This window comes from Lynx canadensis, chromosome D1 (genome assembly GCF_007474595.2).
Source record: "Lynx canadensis isolate LIC74 chromosome D1, mLynCan4.pri.v2, whole genome shotgun sequence".
NCBI lineage: Eukaryota > Metazoa > Chordata > Mammalia > Carnivora > Felidae > Lynx > Lynx canadensis.
In genome coordinates this window covers 90,239,954-90,258,010 of record NC_044312.2, presented here as the reverse complement: position 1 = coordinate 90,258,010, position 18,057 = coordinate 90,239,954, and the positions used below count along the sequence as shown (strand labels likewise).

The following is an 18,057-nucleotide window of genomic DNA, read 5'->3' as shown; positions in this document are numbered from 1 at the left end:
AGATAGCGTAAGGGTTAAGGGAGTTCATCCTAGACCAGTTAGTTCCCAGAAGAAGCCTGGCACACGCAAGACTCAGCAGGTGCATATGCTACCCAGGGCTGCAGACCCTGAAGCCCACACTCCCAAGGACTCAATTTCACTGCTTCTTGGCATCTTTTTTTTTTTAAAGAGAGAGAAAGTGCATGCATGAGCAAGGGAGGGGGCAGAAGAAGGGAGGGAGGAAGGGAAAGGGAGACAGAGAGAGAGAGAGAGAGAGAGAGAGAGAGAGAATGTCAAGCAGGCTCTACACTCACCACAGAGCCTGACATGGGGCTTGATCGCATGACCCTGGGATCATGACCTGAGCTGAAATCAAAGAGTTGGATGCTCAACCGACTGAGCCACCCAGGAGCTCCAGCATCTTCTTAAAAGGACAGCCGGGCCAGCATTTCCCAGACCTGACATTAAGGACCCAGGTGAGACTCATGAAGGGGGCTGGACACTAGGGCCAGACCTCACTGATTTAAGGGTAAAGGCAGAGGATGGGGCCACACTTGGGGGGAAATGTGGCTGTGACGAAGATGGAAGTAACATCTCAGCTTAATGAGATGCTTCATCTGTTTCACGTACGGGGCCTCCATGCCAGGTTTCGTGTGGAAACCGAATCCTGAGCTAACCACCACCACCCCTAGTGGCAGCTGCAGCCACGGAGCCAGAAGAAGGAAGTGGGGCCTCAGGAGTAACGCGCCCCAGGAGTAATGGCAAAGGAACGCTTACGTGGACCCGGCCCCAAAGTGAAACAGAGCATGAAGTTCAGTCAGAAGCCAAAAAGGCCACAATAGGGAAAAAAATGGGGAACCACTCACTGGTCTGTATTATCTCACCCCTTCTCCCTCCCAGGCTGACTGGGCGAGACACCACCCCAGATGACAAGATTTCCTGTTATTACACAGACTCGCCATCTCGCCCCTCACCGTCTTGTCAACTTCCCACTTCTGTGGACTCGAAAGTAAACAAGGCCCTGCCGGAGCTGGATGCTGGTTGGGGGGCGTGGGGACCACAGGGTGACAGGCAGCGCAGGAGTGGCACGAAGGATGTAGAGAAACCACCTCGGGTATGAGCCACGATCTCCCTTGCACGTGCGGAAAGACCCACAGCAGCAAAATCCCAAGGGATGACGAAGCAGTTTGGAGACAGATGCCACGGGGCTCGTGTTTAACCAGCACGCGTCAGGACAGCCAGATGAGTTATTCGACGTTTCTGTGCCATTTGGCAATTAGGGGCTGCCCCACGTACTCGGGCCCTCCAACCTGGCCCCTTGGCGGGGTCCCACCCCACTTCCTCAGGATCCAGGAACAGCAGGGGACCTGCAGACTCGGTTACTGATGCTATGCTGATCAGTGTCCCGCCGACCCGACTGCGAAATCCTCTGAAGATGAGAGACGGGGCAGAGACAGAGAGGGAGAGAGAGAGAGAGAGAGAGAGAGAGAGAGAGAGAGAAGTGCGGCTCGAGCTCACCCAAAGCCGGGCTCAAACTCACAAACCGTGAGATCGTGACCTGAGCTGAAGTCAGATGCTTAACTGACCGAGCCATCCAGGCACCCCAAGGAAGTGGCATCTTTAAGCACTAACATGGAAATGCCCCATTTCCTCCTTGGGTCCGTTCTATCGGGGCCACTGGAAGTGGTGTCCATGACTCGGGTAAAATGCCAGGACTCCCATACATCTCAGTTTCCTGCACCCCAGTGGGTGGCACCGGGGACAGTGAAAAAGATGGAGGAAAGGTTGACCTAATTATGTCACACGCACGTTGCTAGGCAGTTGACGCACAGGGCTGCTGATTCTCCAGTGCCTCTGTGGTAGGAATTTATCCTCATCTGCAAGATGAGACAGACGCTCAGAACCTTGCCCAGGGCCATGTATACAGATCCTCACTCAACGCGAGGCCAACCTGAAAGTCGGTCCATGGCACCCCACAGGCTCACAGGGGCAGGTCGGCAAGGTGGGTGAGGGAAGCAGGTGGGCATGAGTAGCGGGGGGCTGTAGTGGGCTCCTCTAAAGCCAGCAGCCGGGCCTTGGCTCCTGGAGGGGAGCTGATCAGTTCCAGCCCAGACTGCACATCCAGCACTGCCCGACGTGAACTTTCCAGAGAGGCCTGGATTTTTAGGGGAGATATCCACATTTCTAAACACTGTGCAGACCAACCACCACACGGGGCCAGCCCCAGAGGCTTCCCATTTGTCACTTCCCTTTAGCTACCCTTCCCTCCCCCAAAATCAAATGTGTTTACCAACTGGAGCAGAGAGAAAAACAACACACACTCAGGCAGGGCCACCTGGGCTGAAAAGAGACTCCACCTCAAGCCCTCCCAAAGTAGGGCCCTCAGAAGACAGCGCCCCGCTTCCCTCTGATGTGGTAACGATTCTGTGCCCTGGGACGTCAGGCCTAAATCTGGACAAGGCCATCTCTGTGTGCCTCCTGCAGCCTACTTACTAGGAGTTTAAGAACACGGGAGGCTCGGGTTCAAATCCCAGCGGTACGACTCTGCGCAAGTCGTCCCTTTTCTCCGTGCCTCTATTTCCTCATCCGCAAGACAGGGATACAGTACCCGTCTCATAGAGGTGTGGTGAGTTTTAGAAGAACTGACACAGTGAAAGCACTCAGAAGCAAGCCTGGCACGTACTAAACACTACGTAAATGTCTGCTATTATCATCACCTCAGGGAGTCTCGCCTCAAACTCTGCCAGCCTGTGGGCCGCGGCCAAAGTCTCCTCCTTTTCCAGCTCTTCCCAGCTCTTCCCCGGGGTTGAGGGTCCTGCCACAGTCCACCAGGCTCCCTCACAGAGATGGGAAAACCTGAGGTGCGTTCCCTTCGGGGGGGGACTCGGGCAGCCAAGTGACTCAGAAGGAGGGCGTGTCGACTCAGAGCCATCAAAGATCAAGCATGGTTCTTGGAACCTCCTCTTTCCTTGAAAATCTCTGGGGTTTCCTCCATGCCGCCTCCCTCCCAACAAGAACAGAAGCAGTGTGGTTGGAGACAGAAGGAAAATGTGAGTTTCCTGCCTCAGGCCAGCTGCAGATAACTCATCTCTGGTTTCCGGAACCCTTGTCTCTGAGCATTCATTTCTGCAGAGAGAGAAAAAAAAAAATCCTCCTGGGGGGAGAAGCAGAGGGTGGGAGGCCATGGAGACAGAAGTACGGCAAGGAGGTCATGGCCTCAGTTGCCCTTTCCACCTCACCCTTGCCTGCTCATCCTTCAGATTTCAACTGGGGTGTCACCTTCCCCCAAATAATTACGTGCCTATCCTCTGCCCTCCCCCGGCACTCTGGATTCCGCTAACACCCCACTGAAGACACAGTAGGGTCACGACCTACGCAGGGCCCCCCACTCACTCTGCAGGAAGCTTCCCAAGAGCTAGAACCACCTACTTCAATAGCTTCCTCCAAACCTGGCCCAGTATCCGGTACAGCATCCACCAATATCCACTGACTACATGAATAAAAGCACCAGTGGCCTCTCCCTCCACACACACCCCCCCACCAATCAAAAACTGAAAGCACTTTCAAGAATCTACTTGTACAGGTTCTCGTAAGAACCAGCAAATGTAAATCATAGGTTTCTCATACTTCTCTAACTCTTTGTAGTCACACACAATCCGTAGAACAGTTGGCTGAAAAGGAAGGAGGGTGCTCCTGTGTCACAGAGGTTTGGACAGTCTGGTTCCTGGGAAAACCCAGGGAACCCAAGCCTCAGACCCAGACGTGTCCCCACTGCCAAAATGCAGCACATCAGGATTGAAGCTGGGAGGGTATTAAAAACCACACGGGGGCACCTGGGTGGCTCAGTCGGTCTTGATTTTGGCTCAGGGCACGATCTCACGGTGCATGAGCTCGAGCCCCGAGTCAGGCTCTATACGGACAGCGTGGAGCCTGCTTGGGATTCTTTCTCACCCTCTCTCTCTGCCCCTCCTCACTCACGCTTGCTGTCTCTCAAAATAAATAAGTAAACTTTAAAAGCAAACAAACAGAAAACCACATCAATGCCCCATGGAAAATTGAAACCAACAGGACACTCAGGGCCAGCCCCAGTCGGCAGATGGAATTTGAGGGCAGGCAGAATTGTGGACGGTGATGACCAGCGATCTCACTAGAATAGGTCTATTCTAAACAGTCATTTTCTTACCTCTAGGGATGTAACAATATGCAAGGCCTGCTTTAAGGCAACTCTGATTTACAGTCTTTTTTTTTTTTTTAATTTTTTTTTTCAACATTTATTTATTTTTGGGACAGAGAGAGACAGAGCATGAACGGGGGAGGGGCAGAGAGAGAGGGAGACACAGAATCGGAAACAGGCTCCAGGCTCCGAGCCATCAGCCCAGAGCCCGACGCGGGGCTCGAACTCACGGACCGCGAGATCGTGACCTGGCTGCAGTCGGACGCTTAACCGACTGCGCCACCCAGGCGCCCCTGATTTACAGTCTTCATACTGAATGACCATATGCCTGGACGTATTTGGGAAATTGCTGCTTTATTGAGGTGTGGACATTCCTGATCAATTTGCTCTTAAAAGGTCTCCACATCTTACTCTTGATCTAATAATGTGTTTTAGAACTTGCCCATCCTTACCAAAGTTCTTCCCCGTAACTACCCCAAAGTCTACCCGTCAAAATTTAAACTGGAATTCATTCTCGATAACTGAAAGACCAACTGTTTGTACTGACTGCATTATAAAACCTAGTTACATAAAGCCTCTATCTTCCTGGTCATCCTTTGCATCGGCTAATGTGTAAATGAATTCACATTTCCTGGGTACATACTAACTCCGCCATTAGAAAGAAGGCCAGGGCTGGTCAGGGTGGCCTGAGGAAGCTGATTTCTGGACTTGGACAGTCCATCAAAGTTGATTACCATTTGGCTTGAGTAGAATGGAGAATGGAGTCATTTCCTCTCACTCTTGTCTCTGAGGAAGGGAGAAACAGCTGGCTCCTGGTTGGAACTCCGGCTCACCCAAATTTCAAGTCCAGCACATTCTTGGAGGGGCCTGTCCCGGACCGCTCTCATTCAAAGTGAGCTCCCCGCATCCAAATTGCTAGAGAAATCTCTACACAATTCCATTTATGCAATGAGTCATCATACTGCCCCTCTCCTCTCACCCATCATTCATCACTTCATTATTACTAAAATCTCACAACAGTAGGAATAATAATGGTTAACATTAAAAAACATTTTTTTTTCAATGTTTATTTTTGAGAGACAGAGAGAGACAGAGCGTGAATAGGGGAGGGGCAGAAAGGGAGGGAGATACAAAATCCAAAGCAGGCTCCAGGTTCTGAGCTGTCAGCACAGACCCAGATATGGGGCTTGAACTCACAGACCATGAGGATCATGAATGACCTGAGCCGACTCAGGCACCCCAATAATGGTTAACGTTTCTTATGTACTGGATCCTGGACTAATGGTGTGGGTAGCATTATCTCAGTCTCCCCAAACCACCATCAGGTTGACGCTATTATTATCCTCATGTTATAAAAGGAAAAACAGAGACCAAGAAAAATGAAGTAACTTGCCCAACGTCACACAGCTAGTCTAAGTCTTGACCCCAGTCTCTCTGAATCGGGACGCTACTCTCTTAACATGTTCACAAATTCTATTGGACCCACACAGATCTTCTGGGACAAAGACCTCTCACAACTGATTGCAAAGTGGGCTTGAGAATCACTAGTCTCCCCTCCTTCCACATTCTCTTCTCTACGTGCCTACTGTCCTGTTCCCCCACCCTTACATACACCCTCCCCACCGGTCATGCCTCAACCCTGTTGAGTGTATGGACCTATTCTGTGAACAGGTCTTCGAAAAGAGCAAAGAAAAGGAAAATCAAAGCCCAAATGTCTACCTGAATGTAACCAGCAAGTGGCATGCCCATTTTGGCATTTTAATTGCTGAACTAAGGGACAGTGGCATGTATTTTTGTGCAGGCACTTGCAGATGTGGGCACACATGCCAGGCCAGCTCACTTTACTCAACTTGGGACCAGGTCACACATATGCCCAGGATGTGTTTCACATTCTCAGTCATGTAACTCTGAGTGTGATGTGAAAACCCATCTCTATTTTAATCACTATCCTAGAGAAGGCCAGAGAATAGAAGGTCCACAATAGCGGCAACTGAAACTCTGGTTTTTTGACAGTTTTGACTTATTCTGGACTCAGGTCATATCTGGACAATCAGTGTCAAACCCCAACTACATGTACTTCTCACCAGCCTGAAAACTGCCCCAAACATAGGGAACTAGACCCAACACTGGAAGGGAGGTTTGGGGGAGGGTGTTATGCCTCTCAGAGCGCATGATGAAAGATGGGGTCCCAGGGGCCTCGTGAAAGGAATGCAGAAGGAAACACCAAGACCGCCACGTTAACCTTTCTTCCAGCCTAAAACCTCTTGGACTCTACAATATGGTACAAAGAACCTAAAGCCCTACCCTCCCAGTGATGATATTTGGAGATGGGGCCTCTGGGAGGTCATCAGGTTCCGATGCGGTCATGAGCGTGGGGTCCTCAAGATGGGATTAGCGGCCTTATAAGAAGAAACACAGAGAGGCTGCTAAATAGGAAGGAGAGGCCTGTAAGGACGCGGTGAGCTGGCGGCCAGGAACTGGACTCTCACCAGGGGCCGAACCTACTGGCATCTTGACCTGAGACTTCCCAGCTTCCAGAACAGTGAGAAATAAATGTCTATTATTAAACCCCCAGTCTGCGGTATTTGTTATGGCAGCCTGAGCAAACTAATACAGGTGCCTGAGTCAGCCAGGAGTTCAGATCCTGACTCCACCCTTTACACAGCTAGGTGACCTTGGACGAGTCATTTGATTTTTCTTATCCACAATTTTATGGATAAACTACGAGAACAATGGTTGCCTCACAGGGTTGCAGGGACAGTTGAATGGGCCGATGTATGTGAAAGGTGCCCAGAGCTTTTCCTGGAACGTCCATCCCTCATGCGGCCTTTGTGCTAGAACAGCCCCCATCAGCAATGACCTGATGCACGCTGTGGTTCATCTTGCCAATAGGTAGCCTATTGGTCACATTCAGCCCACAGATGTGTTTTGTTTGTCCTGAACTAATGTTTGGGGGAACTTTGGGTTATTTATCAACATTTAAAAGCCAGGAAGTTTCATGCAAAAAAAAAAAAAAATCTCAAATTCTGTTTGAGAGATAGGTTGACATGTCACCGGCCCTGCGTTCTGCCAGGGCAATCCCCTTTCATCAGAAGGTGACCTCTCACCTCCATGCACCCAGGAGACCTCACCCATTCAGAACACCCACTTGGCACCTGAAGGCTTCTGAGTTAGCAGCCCCTGGGCTGAAAGGGCTGGTGGAATCGGTGTGGCCGGTACTTTTCCTAGCTGCCCACAAACAAAGATTTTAAGTACAATTTCAGGATCAGTCTTCCAAAGTGAGGAACAATTAGCACATTCCTGAGTCACTGTTTTATTTATTTTTACTTCCACTGTGAGCTCAAGAACCCTCACAGAGAGGCCAGGATCTTAGTTCTTGGAGTAAAATAGATTTCTTACAACCCAGAGGCTGGCTGACCTAGCTTTGCCCCTGTCACTCAAGTTTGTGGGGCCTCAGTTTCCTCCTCTGTAAAAGGAGGCCTTGGGCTAGACAAGCTCTATTGTCTCTTCCCATATTTGTGTAATTATTAGGTGGAATTCAAGCTCCTGGGTAGAAATTCAACACACCCCGGTTTATTTCGGAGCCCTAAAGGCTTTAATGAGCTCTTAAAACACCTCACTGACCCTTAAAATAAGACTTAACTAAATGTAAACAGGACTCAGATAATGGCCTTGTTTATTGTTCTGCTCCCTCCAGGGTTGGGGCTTTAGCCTTGATGTTCTGCACTTAACACACCAGCGAGGAAAGAACACGAGGGCATTAAACGGCTGATGTGCAACCTCCTGTCCCCAGGAGGTCCTAGTGCTCTGGGCCCTGCCTGCCTCTCTGCCCTCATTTCACCAAGACACAAACCCAACCACCCACCCCACAGCCTCTGGTATTCTATGCACGTTGGCCTTCTTTTGGCTTCTTGCTCACTGCCACCACAGGACCTTTGCACCTGCAGTTCCCACCAGCCGGAACCCTCTTCACCTAGTTAATTCCCACTGATCCTCCAGAAGACAGCATCGGCAGGACATCGCCACTCCTTGGCAAGAGCAAGTCACGCTAACATGCTTTCATCACATCAGCTGCATCACAGGAGCTGTCAAAGCGGCTCTTTAACATCTTACTTGTATGATTAGTTGACTAATGATCATCTCCCTGACTGGATATAAATGCCAGAAGAGCGGGGTCCACATCTATCTCTGCTCCAAGTTGTCTCTCCAGTGCCTGGCCAATAAGGAGGCACTCAAATATTTGTTGAACGAGTGAATACATTTACAAAAAGCTGACACTATTCTACTGGGAAGATCCTGGAAGGCCATAAACCCCTCAAGGACCACGTCCTGTTGAGGGCTGTATCTCCAAGACGTAACAGTAATGACAGCGACAACATGGACAGTAATAAGAGCTATCAGTTCTCAGTGTGCTCCAACCCTGTTCTAACAGGTCATTTATAGAATAACTTGATTTAAACCTTCATTAAGAATCCTATGGGCGCACCTGGGTGGCTCAGTCGGTTAAGCATCCGACTTCGGCTCAGGTCATGATCTCACAGTCTGTGAGTTCAAGCCCCGCGTCAGGCTCTGTGCTGACAGCTCGGAGCCTGGAGCCTGCTTCGGATTCTGTGTCTCCCTCTCTTTCTGCCCCTCCCCTGCTTATGCTCTGTCTCTCTCTGTCTCAAAAATAAATAAAAACATTAAAAAAAAAAAAAAAGAATCCTATGGAAGGAGGCACGTTTCTCATCCCTGTTTCATGTAAGAGGAAACCGAGGCACAAAGAAGTTGGTAAGTCACTTGGCCAGAAGTGTTAAGTCACAGACCTGTATCTGTGAAAAGCTAAGTGAGGGGTATAAACCACTTTGTACCAAGTGGGTAAGTCACTTGGCCAGGTCTTAACAGAAGTGTTAAGAGTGACAAAATCCCAAGCAGTCTGGTTCCAACCACGAGGCCATCTTGCCTACAATGGCACCAAATGGTTAAGGAGGGCACAATACATCTTTACACAGTATGTGATATCTGCCTGTGTATCAACCCTCTGCCCCCCTTACAGATGTTATATACATGAATAAATGGATGAACCATCTATGGATCAGAAGTCTAGACAGGTAAGGGTCTCAGAACTTAATAGCCACATGAGCCACATCAAAGTCAACAGAAGCAACAAGAGCCAAGCAGACAAAAACCTTAAGATAGGGCTCCCCGTGGGGGACAGTCCCCCTGCCCCAGCTCAGTCCCACCAGGGGAGAATAGTCCATGACCTGGCCATCCACGTACCTGATGTTTTCGTTCAGTGCATAGAGTTCGTTGCTTTGCAAGCCACCCCCTTTGAAGACGTTGATCACGGCAGTCTGCACACTACAGGGTAAACAGAAATGACCCCTGGTTAGAGGATCTGCCTGCCTGGGGCAAACTCAACAAGCAGCTCTGAGCTAAAGGCAGGTGTAAGGGCCAGGAAGCACATGGCACAAAAATGGCCCACTGTCCATCCCTGGAAACCATCATTTCCTTCCCAGGGTCCTTGGAGAGAAACAAAGACCGAGGCCAAAAGGATCCAAAAGCAGCTCCTCTCCCTCCACTCTCTCAAAGGCCAGCAGGTCTTCCTCGCTTGCCTCGCTGGTGGCCCTGATGGCAAACAGCACTGATCGAGGGCAGGTGGTGGGATCTGCTCTCAGGATCTGTGCCTGGAGGAATCCAAAATGGCGCTTGCCTCCCTCTCTCTGACCCTCCCCCGTTCATGCTCTGTCTCTCTCTGTCTCAAAAATAAATAAAACGTTAAAAAAAATTTTTTTTTAATTAAAAAAAAAATGGGGCGCCTGGGTGTCTCAGTCGGTTAAGCGTCCGACTTCAGCTCAGGTCACAATCTCGCGGTCCGTGAGTTCGAGCCCCACGTCGGGCTCTGGGCTGACGGCTCAGAGCCTGGAGCCTGCTTCCGATTCTGTGTCTCCCTCTCTCTGACCCTCCCCCGTTCATGCTCTGTCTCTCTCTGTCTCAAAAATAAATAAAACGTTAAAAAAAAAAATTAAAAAAAACAAAACAAAATGGTGCTTGCTACAAGCAGGAGCCAACTGGGTTCCTTCACCTAGAAGGTCCCTGTCCTCACAAGGCAGCCTCCATGCCTGGGGCTAATATGAAATGCTAATTCCTTGCCTTTAAACAGTTTTTCTTTGGAAGAGTTTCACCGAGGCCAGCCTCTCTTGCCCCTTCCATTCCCCCTCCTGTGAGGTGTAGGGGGTTAGTCCCTCGAGGAGCCACAGTTAAGTCTTAACTCTAGGTGCCCTGAGGCTCCAGCCCGGTATTTCAGCAAGGAGCAGATTACAATCTTGTCTTTATCAAGGATCCAAAGCCTTTTTTAAAGAACATGGATCCATCCATAGCAGAACGTTTCACAGCCCCCTCTTCTTCCCCATCAGAAGAGGTGTGCATTCACTGAGAAAATCCAAAATGAACCAAAGGACAAAGAGTTCAGGAATGCTTTAAAATAGTGATGCATTTAATTCATCCAAAGAGTAACTGCTAGATTTGAAAAGTAGTAGCCCACAGGAACACAAGACGCAGTGTTGATTCAGTCGCTACTCGATGCTTGGTGTACAAAAAGTCAGCCAGACGCCCATAAAAGCGCAGTGTCTCCTTTCCCATCCACCTGTGGCTCACAGGTACGGCTAGTCCTTGGTTTATACTCCTCACTTAGCTTTTCACAGATACAGGTCTTATCTTCCCAAACAGGTTATAGATGACTTACATGGCCCCAGCCCTGGGTACTCGAACAGTCTTGGGCGTGACTAAGGAGCATGAACTGTCACTGTAAATTCCAACCCAACTGTCCCAGGCTGGCTAACAGACTCTGGTAGCCCGGAGGCCCCCAGTGGCCCACCTCGTCTCCACCCAAACAAGGCAGGCCAGTGGATACGGTCTCCACAGGAAAACGTGCCTGTATACATAATGCCGACCTTCTGAAGCAGGGCTCTCAGGAGGAGCAGACGCTAAGCCAGTCCCCTGGCCCTCCACCCCAGGACTACCGGCCCCCGTTACCTGTTCCAGGCCGAGCTGGAGCTCAGCTGCAGGGCCTGCCGCGTGGCTTGGAAGCGGGGCAGATCGCTGAGCACCGGGGAGCTCATGAAGCGTGGCCGGGGCCTGCGGAAGGAGCCCATCTCGTGGAACGCGGTGGGCACACTGGGCGCGAAGCCACGGGTCATAAGTCCGGAGGAGGGGACGGCTTCTCCTCTGCACCACAAGGTTCCAACAGCCCACGGACAGGGGCTTCTTCCGGGGCTGCCTTCCGGCCCTCAGGCTTTCTTAAAACCACAAACTTAGCCCACACCTGAAAAGATAGGGAAGCTTTTATTGAAAACTCCCGCGTCGGGCACAACATTTCTTAGACGAGGTTGGCTGGGATTTTCCGGCCGCGCTATGTTAAAAACAACTCCAGTGTCCTGAAATAACATCTATACCCTACACGCTCCCACTCATGCATTTATACGGGGCTCCGTCTGGTTACCCCAAAGTGGGAAGGCAGCAACAATGGGAACAGGTTGAGTCAATCCTACAGAAAAGTGATTTCTAAGTTGTGCTTGAATGTGGTTCTAAATGCCTACAAATGCCAAAGCACGGGCACTGGCTGGGTTTCTGTAGACCCTGCAACATTGCGCATTAAAGAGACGGCTTTTTCAAAAATGCCTGGGGGCGCCTGGGTGGCTCAGTCGGTTGAGCATCCGACTTTGGCTCAGGTCATGATCTTGTGGTTTGTGAGTATGAGCCCCGCGTCAGGCTCTGTGCTGACAGCTTGCCCAGAGCCTGGAGCCTGCTCCGGATTCTGTCTCCCTTACTCTCTGCCCCTGCCCCACTCACACTCTGTCTCTGTCTCTCTCAAAAATAAATAAACATGAAAAAAAAGTGCCTCAAGGAGAACACAAAAACTCCTTCTCTTGGCACTAAAGACCTTCCATGATTTGCCCTTAGCATGCCAGCCCATGTGTACTGCTCAGTATTTTCCAAAGTATCAATGCCTCCTCACTCAGGCACATCTCACCATCCCTTACCTGCCATTCATTCATTCATTCATTCATTCTGTAAGAGCATATTTACTGAGTGTTCATTATTTATTAACCACTGGGAGCTGTAAAGCATCCAAAGATTTCTAAGACGTGATCCCTGCCCTCAAGAGGCTCAAGGTCTATTGAGAAAACAGCTATCTGTGTATTCACACACAATCAATATTTATTTTCTCTCCTCATTTTATTTTTTTAATAACTTTTAATTCTAGTTAATTAACTTACAGCATTGTATTGGATTCAGGTGTACAACACAGTGATTTAATATTTCCATACAACACCTGGTACTCATCATGGGAAGTGTATACTTTTTTTTTAATTTGTTTATCTTGGAGGGGGGAGGGGCAGAGAGAGAATTCCAAGCAGGCTCTGTACCATCAGCGTGGAGCCCGATGTGGGGCTTGAACTCACATCATGACCTGAGTGGAAATCAAGAGTAGGACGATCCACTGACTGAGCCACCCAGGCACCCCAGTAAGTGTACTCTTAATCCCCAACACCTACTTCACCCACCTCCCGTCTGGTAACCATCAGTTTGTTCTCTGTAGTGAAGGGTCTGTTTCTTGATTTGCTTCCCTCTTTTTTTTCCTTTGCTCGTTTGTTTTCTTAAAGTCCATACAGGTGAAATCATACGGTATTTGTCCTTCTCTGACTTACTTCACTTAGCATGATACTCTCTAGCTCCATCCATGTCATTGCAAATGGCAAGATTTTGTCCTTTTTATGGCTGAATAATAGCCCATTGTATATATGTATACACCATATCTGCTTTATCCATTCATCAGTCGACGGACACTTGGGTGTTTCCATAGTTTGGCTATTGTGAATAATGCGGCTATCAACATACAGGTGCATGTATCCCTTTGACTTAGTGTTTTTGTATTTCTTGTGTAATTACCTGGTAGTGCAACTGCTGGATTGTAGGGCAGTTCGATTTTTAAGCAATCAATATTTATTGACCACACCCTATGCAACAGCCACTCACTTACGTATCCGGGATATAATGGTGGCTCTGGACAACGTGGTGGCTGCCCTGTGGAGCTTACAAACCGGTAGGCATGGTTCCAGCCTATGCTTCCTCCCTCTCCCCACCTTGACTATATTTACTGCTTCCCTTCCCCGGAATTCCCTTCCTTTTCCTTCCCCTATGCTTATCTAAATCTACCCTACCTTGCAGAACTAGATTCAAGGATACTGTCCCCTGAGCAGTTCCTAGGACTTAATGACTTTGTGGCTAATGGCAATGGCTTTGGAGTGAACCCGGGTTCGGGTCTTAACTGGGCCCCTCCCCAGCTGTGTGACCTGGGCACACTGAGTCCAAGAGTCCACAGGGGTTAGCAGTGCCAACTGCACAGGACCGATGAGAGACGACATGAGATGGTGTGATGTGTGCCCAGCAGAATGGCAGACCCAAGACCCTCGAGCGTGGTCCTGTTTCTGCTGGTGCCCAAAGCTTGCTTTCCTCAGAGCCTCTGTTCCTTTCATTTCAGTCTCTGATTCTCCAGTGAACCTAAAGTCTAAATCACTGAGTTAAAACCAGTTTGGGAGCCGGTCGCAGTAAAGGACAGAGGAAACGGCACCAAGGTTAGAGTCACTTTTTTCTCGAGGGGTTAGGGTTGAGCCCGGACGTATTCTCAAGGCCACCTCTCCCACCAGCTAATGCTGCTGTTTCCCACGAACCAGAGCTGGAAGAAAAAGATGGATCCCAGCCATACATGTCAGTCTCCAGGTGGAGAGGGGAGTACATTCTGCAGTCCCAGCTACAGCGTCTGAAGCAGGAGGAACCAAGGGGCCGCCCCCAGATAAACACGCTGCTCCCGTCAGCAGAGGATTGAGGCTTGGGGACGGGCACCCAGGCGATCCATCAAGAAGGCGTGGGAGGTGCCAGATGCTGTCTGCAGACAGCGGGCACGCTGGCAATGAACTGGCAAGACCAAGAGCCAAAAAAGGAATGGCGTAGACTACCTCTTGGAAAAAAATTTTTTAAACGAAAGCAGGCTCATGTACCATTTCCTTTTCGAGTGTTCTGCCCCTCCACCTGCTTCTCAGGGTGAACCAACAGTAACAAATTTATCGGTAAGTACCACAGAAGTCAAAACAGGCCTGCTCCATTTCAGAGAGTCTCAATGGCTACGCAAGAGCCACTAGAATTTGGAAAGATCTATGCAAATCAGTGAATGAGGCAAAGAAGAAATAAAACCATGGGGCCCCTTCAGAATCCTTACCCCGGATGGCTTTGGGATTTAACTTGCCTGGTAAAGGTCATACTATTAAAAGAGGACCCATTTTGCTGCCCTTCTTTAAATGGGCCTGCTAAGTGCAATACATCTGCGTAATTACAGGATATTAACTCCATTTACGAGGACCTTAGACTCGAGGTGAAGGAGCCGCCTCCCACTCAGAGGCACTCGTGCAGGGAAGTGGAAAGGTGAGCTGAATGGATCATCCAGGTGTTTACTTCCCGGCTTCCCGCTGCAACAGCCACTTCTCCAGGAGGCTGTGCGACACTGAGGACCACGGGGCCGGCTCCCATCCCCCTCTGCCGCTCAGCCAGCAGCCCCCAGGCTCCCCACTGCGAGCCGGGCTGCATATCCAGCAAGGCACACAGACGGGCAGCCCCATTGGCCTGCGTCCCCTTTTAAATAAGGATAATTTTCAGCAAAAGAACAACGAGCACGGCTCCCATGACCTTGTCCCTGGGTGTAGAGTCACACACGACAAGCAGGTGCCTCTGACTCATTTCTCACCCATACCATCTGCCACCCTCAGACCCTGACTGGCTGAAGACCATCAGAAGCCACCTTTGTTTCCACCATTCCTGCTTCCGGACAGAGCCATGAGGCACCCCCCCCAGAGCCCTGCCGAGAGGGGCTGCCAGCAATGCTGGTGGGATGACAGGAGCGGCCTCAAGGTCAAAGCCGGTGCGCCCTGGATCCACCGGCTACCACGCTGGCCCCTCAGGCACAGGCATGTCCTGACCCAAATAGGACAAGTCAGAAAATGACAAGACGGGCGGGGCCCCCGTTTACAGATGACAAAAGTGAAGCCCAGAGGAGCTTGGCCAGTGTCTCTGAGGTCGGAGAGCCAGCACTGGCCAGAACTCAGGTTCCCTGACTCCCGATCTAGAAAGTTCCCCAGGCCCCACCTGGGCCATTCTGTAAACTCCTCAAAGAGAGGCCCCAGCACTTACTCGTCTCTGTATCCCCAGGCCTAAGCTCACTGCTTAAGATACAGACCAAGGAAGGACGGGAACGAATAAGGAATCAACTGCCTGCCTGTCGTGGTGCCAGGTACTGTCACAGCCAGTGACTGCCTCAGGGATGTGTGAGGATAAAACGAGTACCTATTTGTAAAGCACTTAGGACGGTGCACGGCAAATAGCAAGTGCTAGGTAAGTGCTTGTGAAATAAATTAAATACTTTGTTATTTCTAAATCTCCAAGCAATGACAGCAGTTGAAATACAAGAACACGTCCCCCCTGCTTCTGGCGACCTCAGCAACATCTGGAAAATACTCTGCTCGGAAGGATGCGAGGCCTCCAAGCTGCCGTTGTGGTCACAGAGTACTGAGGCCTTGCCTCCTCAGGCCTTGGGTAACTCACTTATTTACTGACCCTTCACCTCCGTGTGGACATCCCTCAGTCTCAGAGTGTTTCCACACAGCCCCACACTTGTAAATCTTAACCTAACCCTACAAGGCAGGTTGAGTAGGGATTCCATAGGATCGGAACTCTAAGGATACGTGATATGGCCATGGCTGGGAGGCTACGTGGTCAGGGAACCAGATCCCACCCAAAGTCTCCCAACCTCAAGCCTGCCCTGCCAGGAAATTCTTCTTTTTTCCCTATACATTTTAAAATATTTTCATTAAGCAACATACGTAAAAAAGAGTTCACAGACACATACAAACACATGCATCTTAGGGGCACCTGGGTGGCTCAGTTAGTTGAGGATCTCAGGTGATCTCAGCTCAGGTCTTGATCTCAGGGTCATGAGTTCAAGCCCTGTGTCGGGCTGCCCGCTGGGCAAGAAGCCTAATTAAAAAAGAAAAAATCAATTGCATGTATCGTAAATAATAATACACTACCACCCGCTTAAGAAAGAATGTTTCCTTGGAAACCCCATGTGTTCCTATTTTTCTCATAATAGCACACCTACTTATTTATCACGACAAAGGTACACATGCACGTACACCTGTAACATGCAAAGTGAGAAAGGCTTCTCGCTCTGGCCACTGAATGTGGAGAAGCTCTCTGCCCAGAACTTTCTAAGATGACAGAAATGTTCTATATCTGTGCTGTCCAACGTGGTGGCTACTTGCGGCAGCCACGTGGCTATTGAGCACTTAAAATGTGGCTAGTGTGGCTGAGGAAGTAAACTTTAATTTTGTTTTGTTTTAATGTAATTTTTAAGGCCATATAGATGTGTACACACTGTATTTCAATTAAAATGGGTAATTTGTTCTTTCCTTTTAACACATCATGGCTACCATCCCACAGCACCATGGATTGATCTATTTCATTCTTTATAATGGTTTCTTTATTCCATTTAGGGGACACCATATTTGATTTAACCAGTCCCCTATGGATGGGTATTTTGGTAGCCTCCAGTTTTTTATTACTGCAAAGAATGAGCATATCTGCCAGTCTCAGGGATCCTGCCTCTTACACCCAATGCCACGGCAGCCAAAAATAGCACTGCAGAAAGGGACTTGAGAGGTCTCTTGCCTGTAGCTCTGAAGGATGGGTGGCTTGGGAATCAGGCAAGCCCTGGCACCAATGTTCATTCTGCTGCTCACTGACTGTGAGAGGCAGAAACAAACACTGGTGTCCCAAAGGTATACTTACTTCCTAGTCCCCAGAACCTGTAGATATTATGTTAGGTGGCAAATGATGTAATTAAGTGAAAGATCTTGAGATATGGAGCTCATCCTGAATTATCCCGGGGGGCCATAAATATAATCACATGTCTCCTTATAAGATGGATGCAGAAGGAGACTGGGGACAGAAGAGGAGACACAGATCCACAGGAGGAGGTGATGTGAAGACAGAGGCAGAGCCTGGAGGGATGCTGTTGCAAGCCAAGGAATGCCAGCAGCCACGAGAAGCAACTAGAAGAAAGTAGATTCTCCCATCGTGCCTCTGGAGGCAGTATGGCCCCGTGACACCTTGATTCTGGCCTTCTGACATCCAAAATTACAACAGAATAAATTTTTGTTGTTTTAAGCCACCAAGGTTGTGGTCATGTCTTATTGCAGCCACAAGAAATAAATACACTTCACTGTGTGGCCCTGGGCCACTCTGAACTGCAGTCTCTACATCGGAAAAAAGGGGAACAGGAAGTGTGACCTTGGAGCGTTGCGGTGTTGAGAAAGATGATTTAGGAAGTGCCTGGCAGGGATCCGGGAACTACTGGGCATGACACAGGTACAGTGGAGGTTCTGAGCACAGCTGCCAGAGCCGGGCTGAGTGCCACCACTTATGGTGTGACCTGGGCAGGTGACTTAGGCTTGGTCTGAGGGTTGAATGAGATGACTCAAGCAAGGCTTAAAACGGTCCCGGTATACAGTAAGTGCTGGATAAATACTACCTGTTGTTTATTCCCATCACCACCACCACCACCACTGTATCAGTCTGCTCAGGCCACTGTAACCAAAGACCACAGACTGCATGCTGTCAACACCAGAAATGGATTTTGTCACAGTTCCAGAAGCTAGAAGCTCAAGATCAAGGTGTCAGCAGGTTTGGTTTCTCCTGAGGCCTCTCCTTGACTTGCAGGTGGCCACTTTCTCGCTGCGTCCTCACATGGCCTTTCTTCTGTGGACACGCATCTCTTGCTGTGTGTCCATGCGTCCTTTTATAAGGACACCAGT

General features: G+C 49.6%; 1 protein-coding gene across 14 annotated transcripts in view; it reads right to left on the bottom strand.

The window, feature by feature from the left end:
* PRR5L (proline rich 5 like) overlaps positions 1–18,057 on the bottom strand; it is a 73,640-nt gene that overhangs the window by 42,258 nt on the left and 13,325 nt on the right. For 12 of the 14 annotated variants that reach the window (XR_003972412.1, XR_003972413.1, XR_003972411.1 and 9 more), the window contains exons 2-3: positions 11,168–11,456; positions 9,413–9,493 (exon numbers count right to left, since the gene is read on the bottom strand). Coding sequence is in view for 11 of the 14 variants with exons in the window: in XM_030332894.1 (XP_030188754.1) it covers positions 9,413–9,493; positions 11,168–11,331 (245 nt within the window). In the remaining 3 variants the exon portion in view is untranslated. Of the gene's footprint in view, positions 1–9,412; positions 9,494–11,167; positions 11,457–16,091; positions 16,158–18,057 lie in introns of those variants that run through there. The other 2 variants (XM_030332893.1, XM_030332891.1) reach the window with 2 other exon arrangements.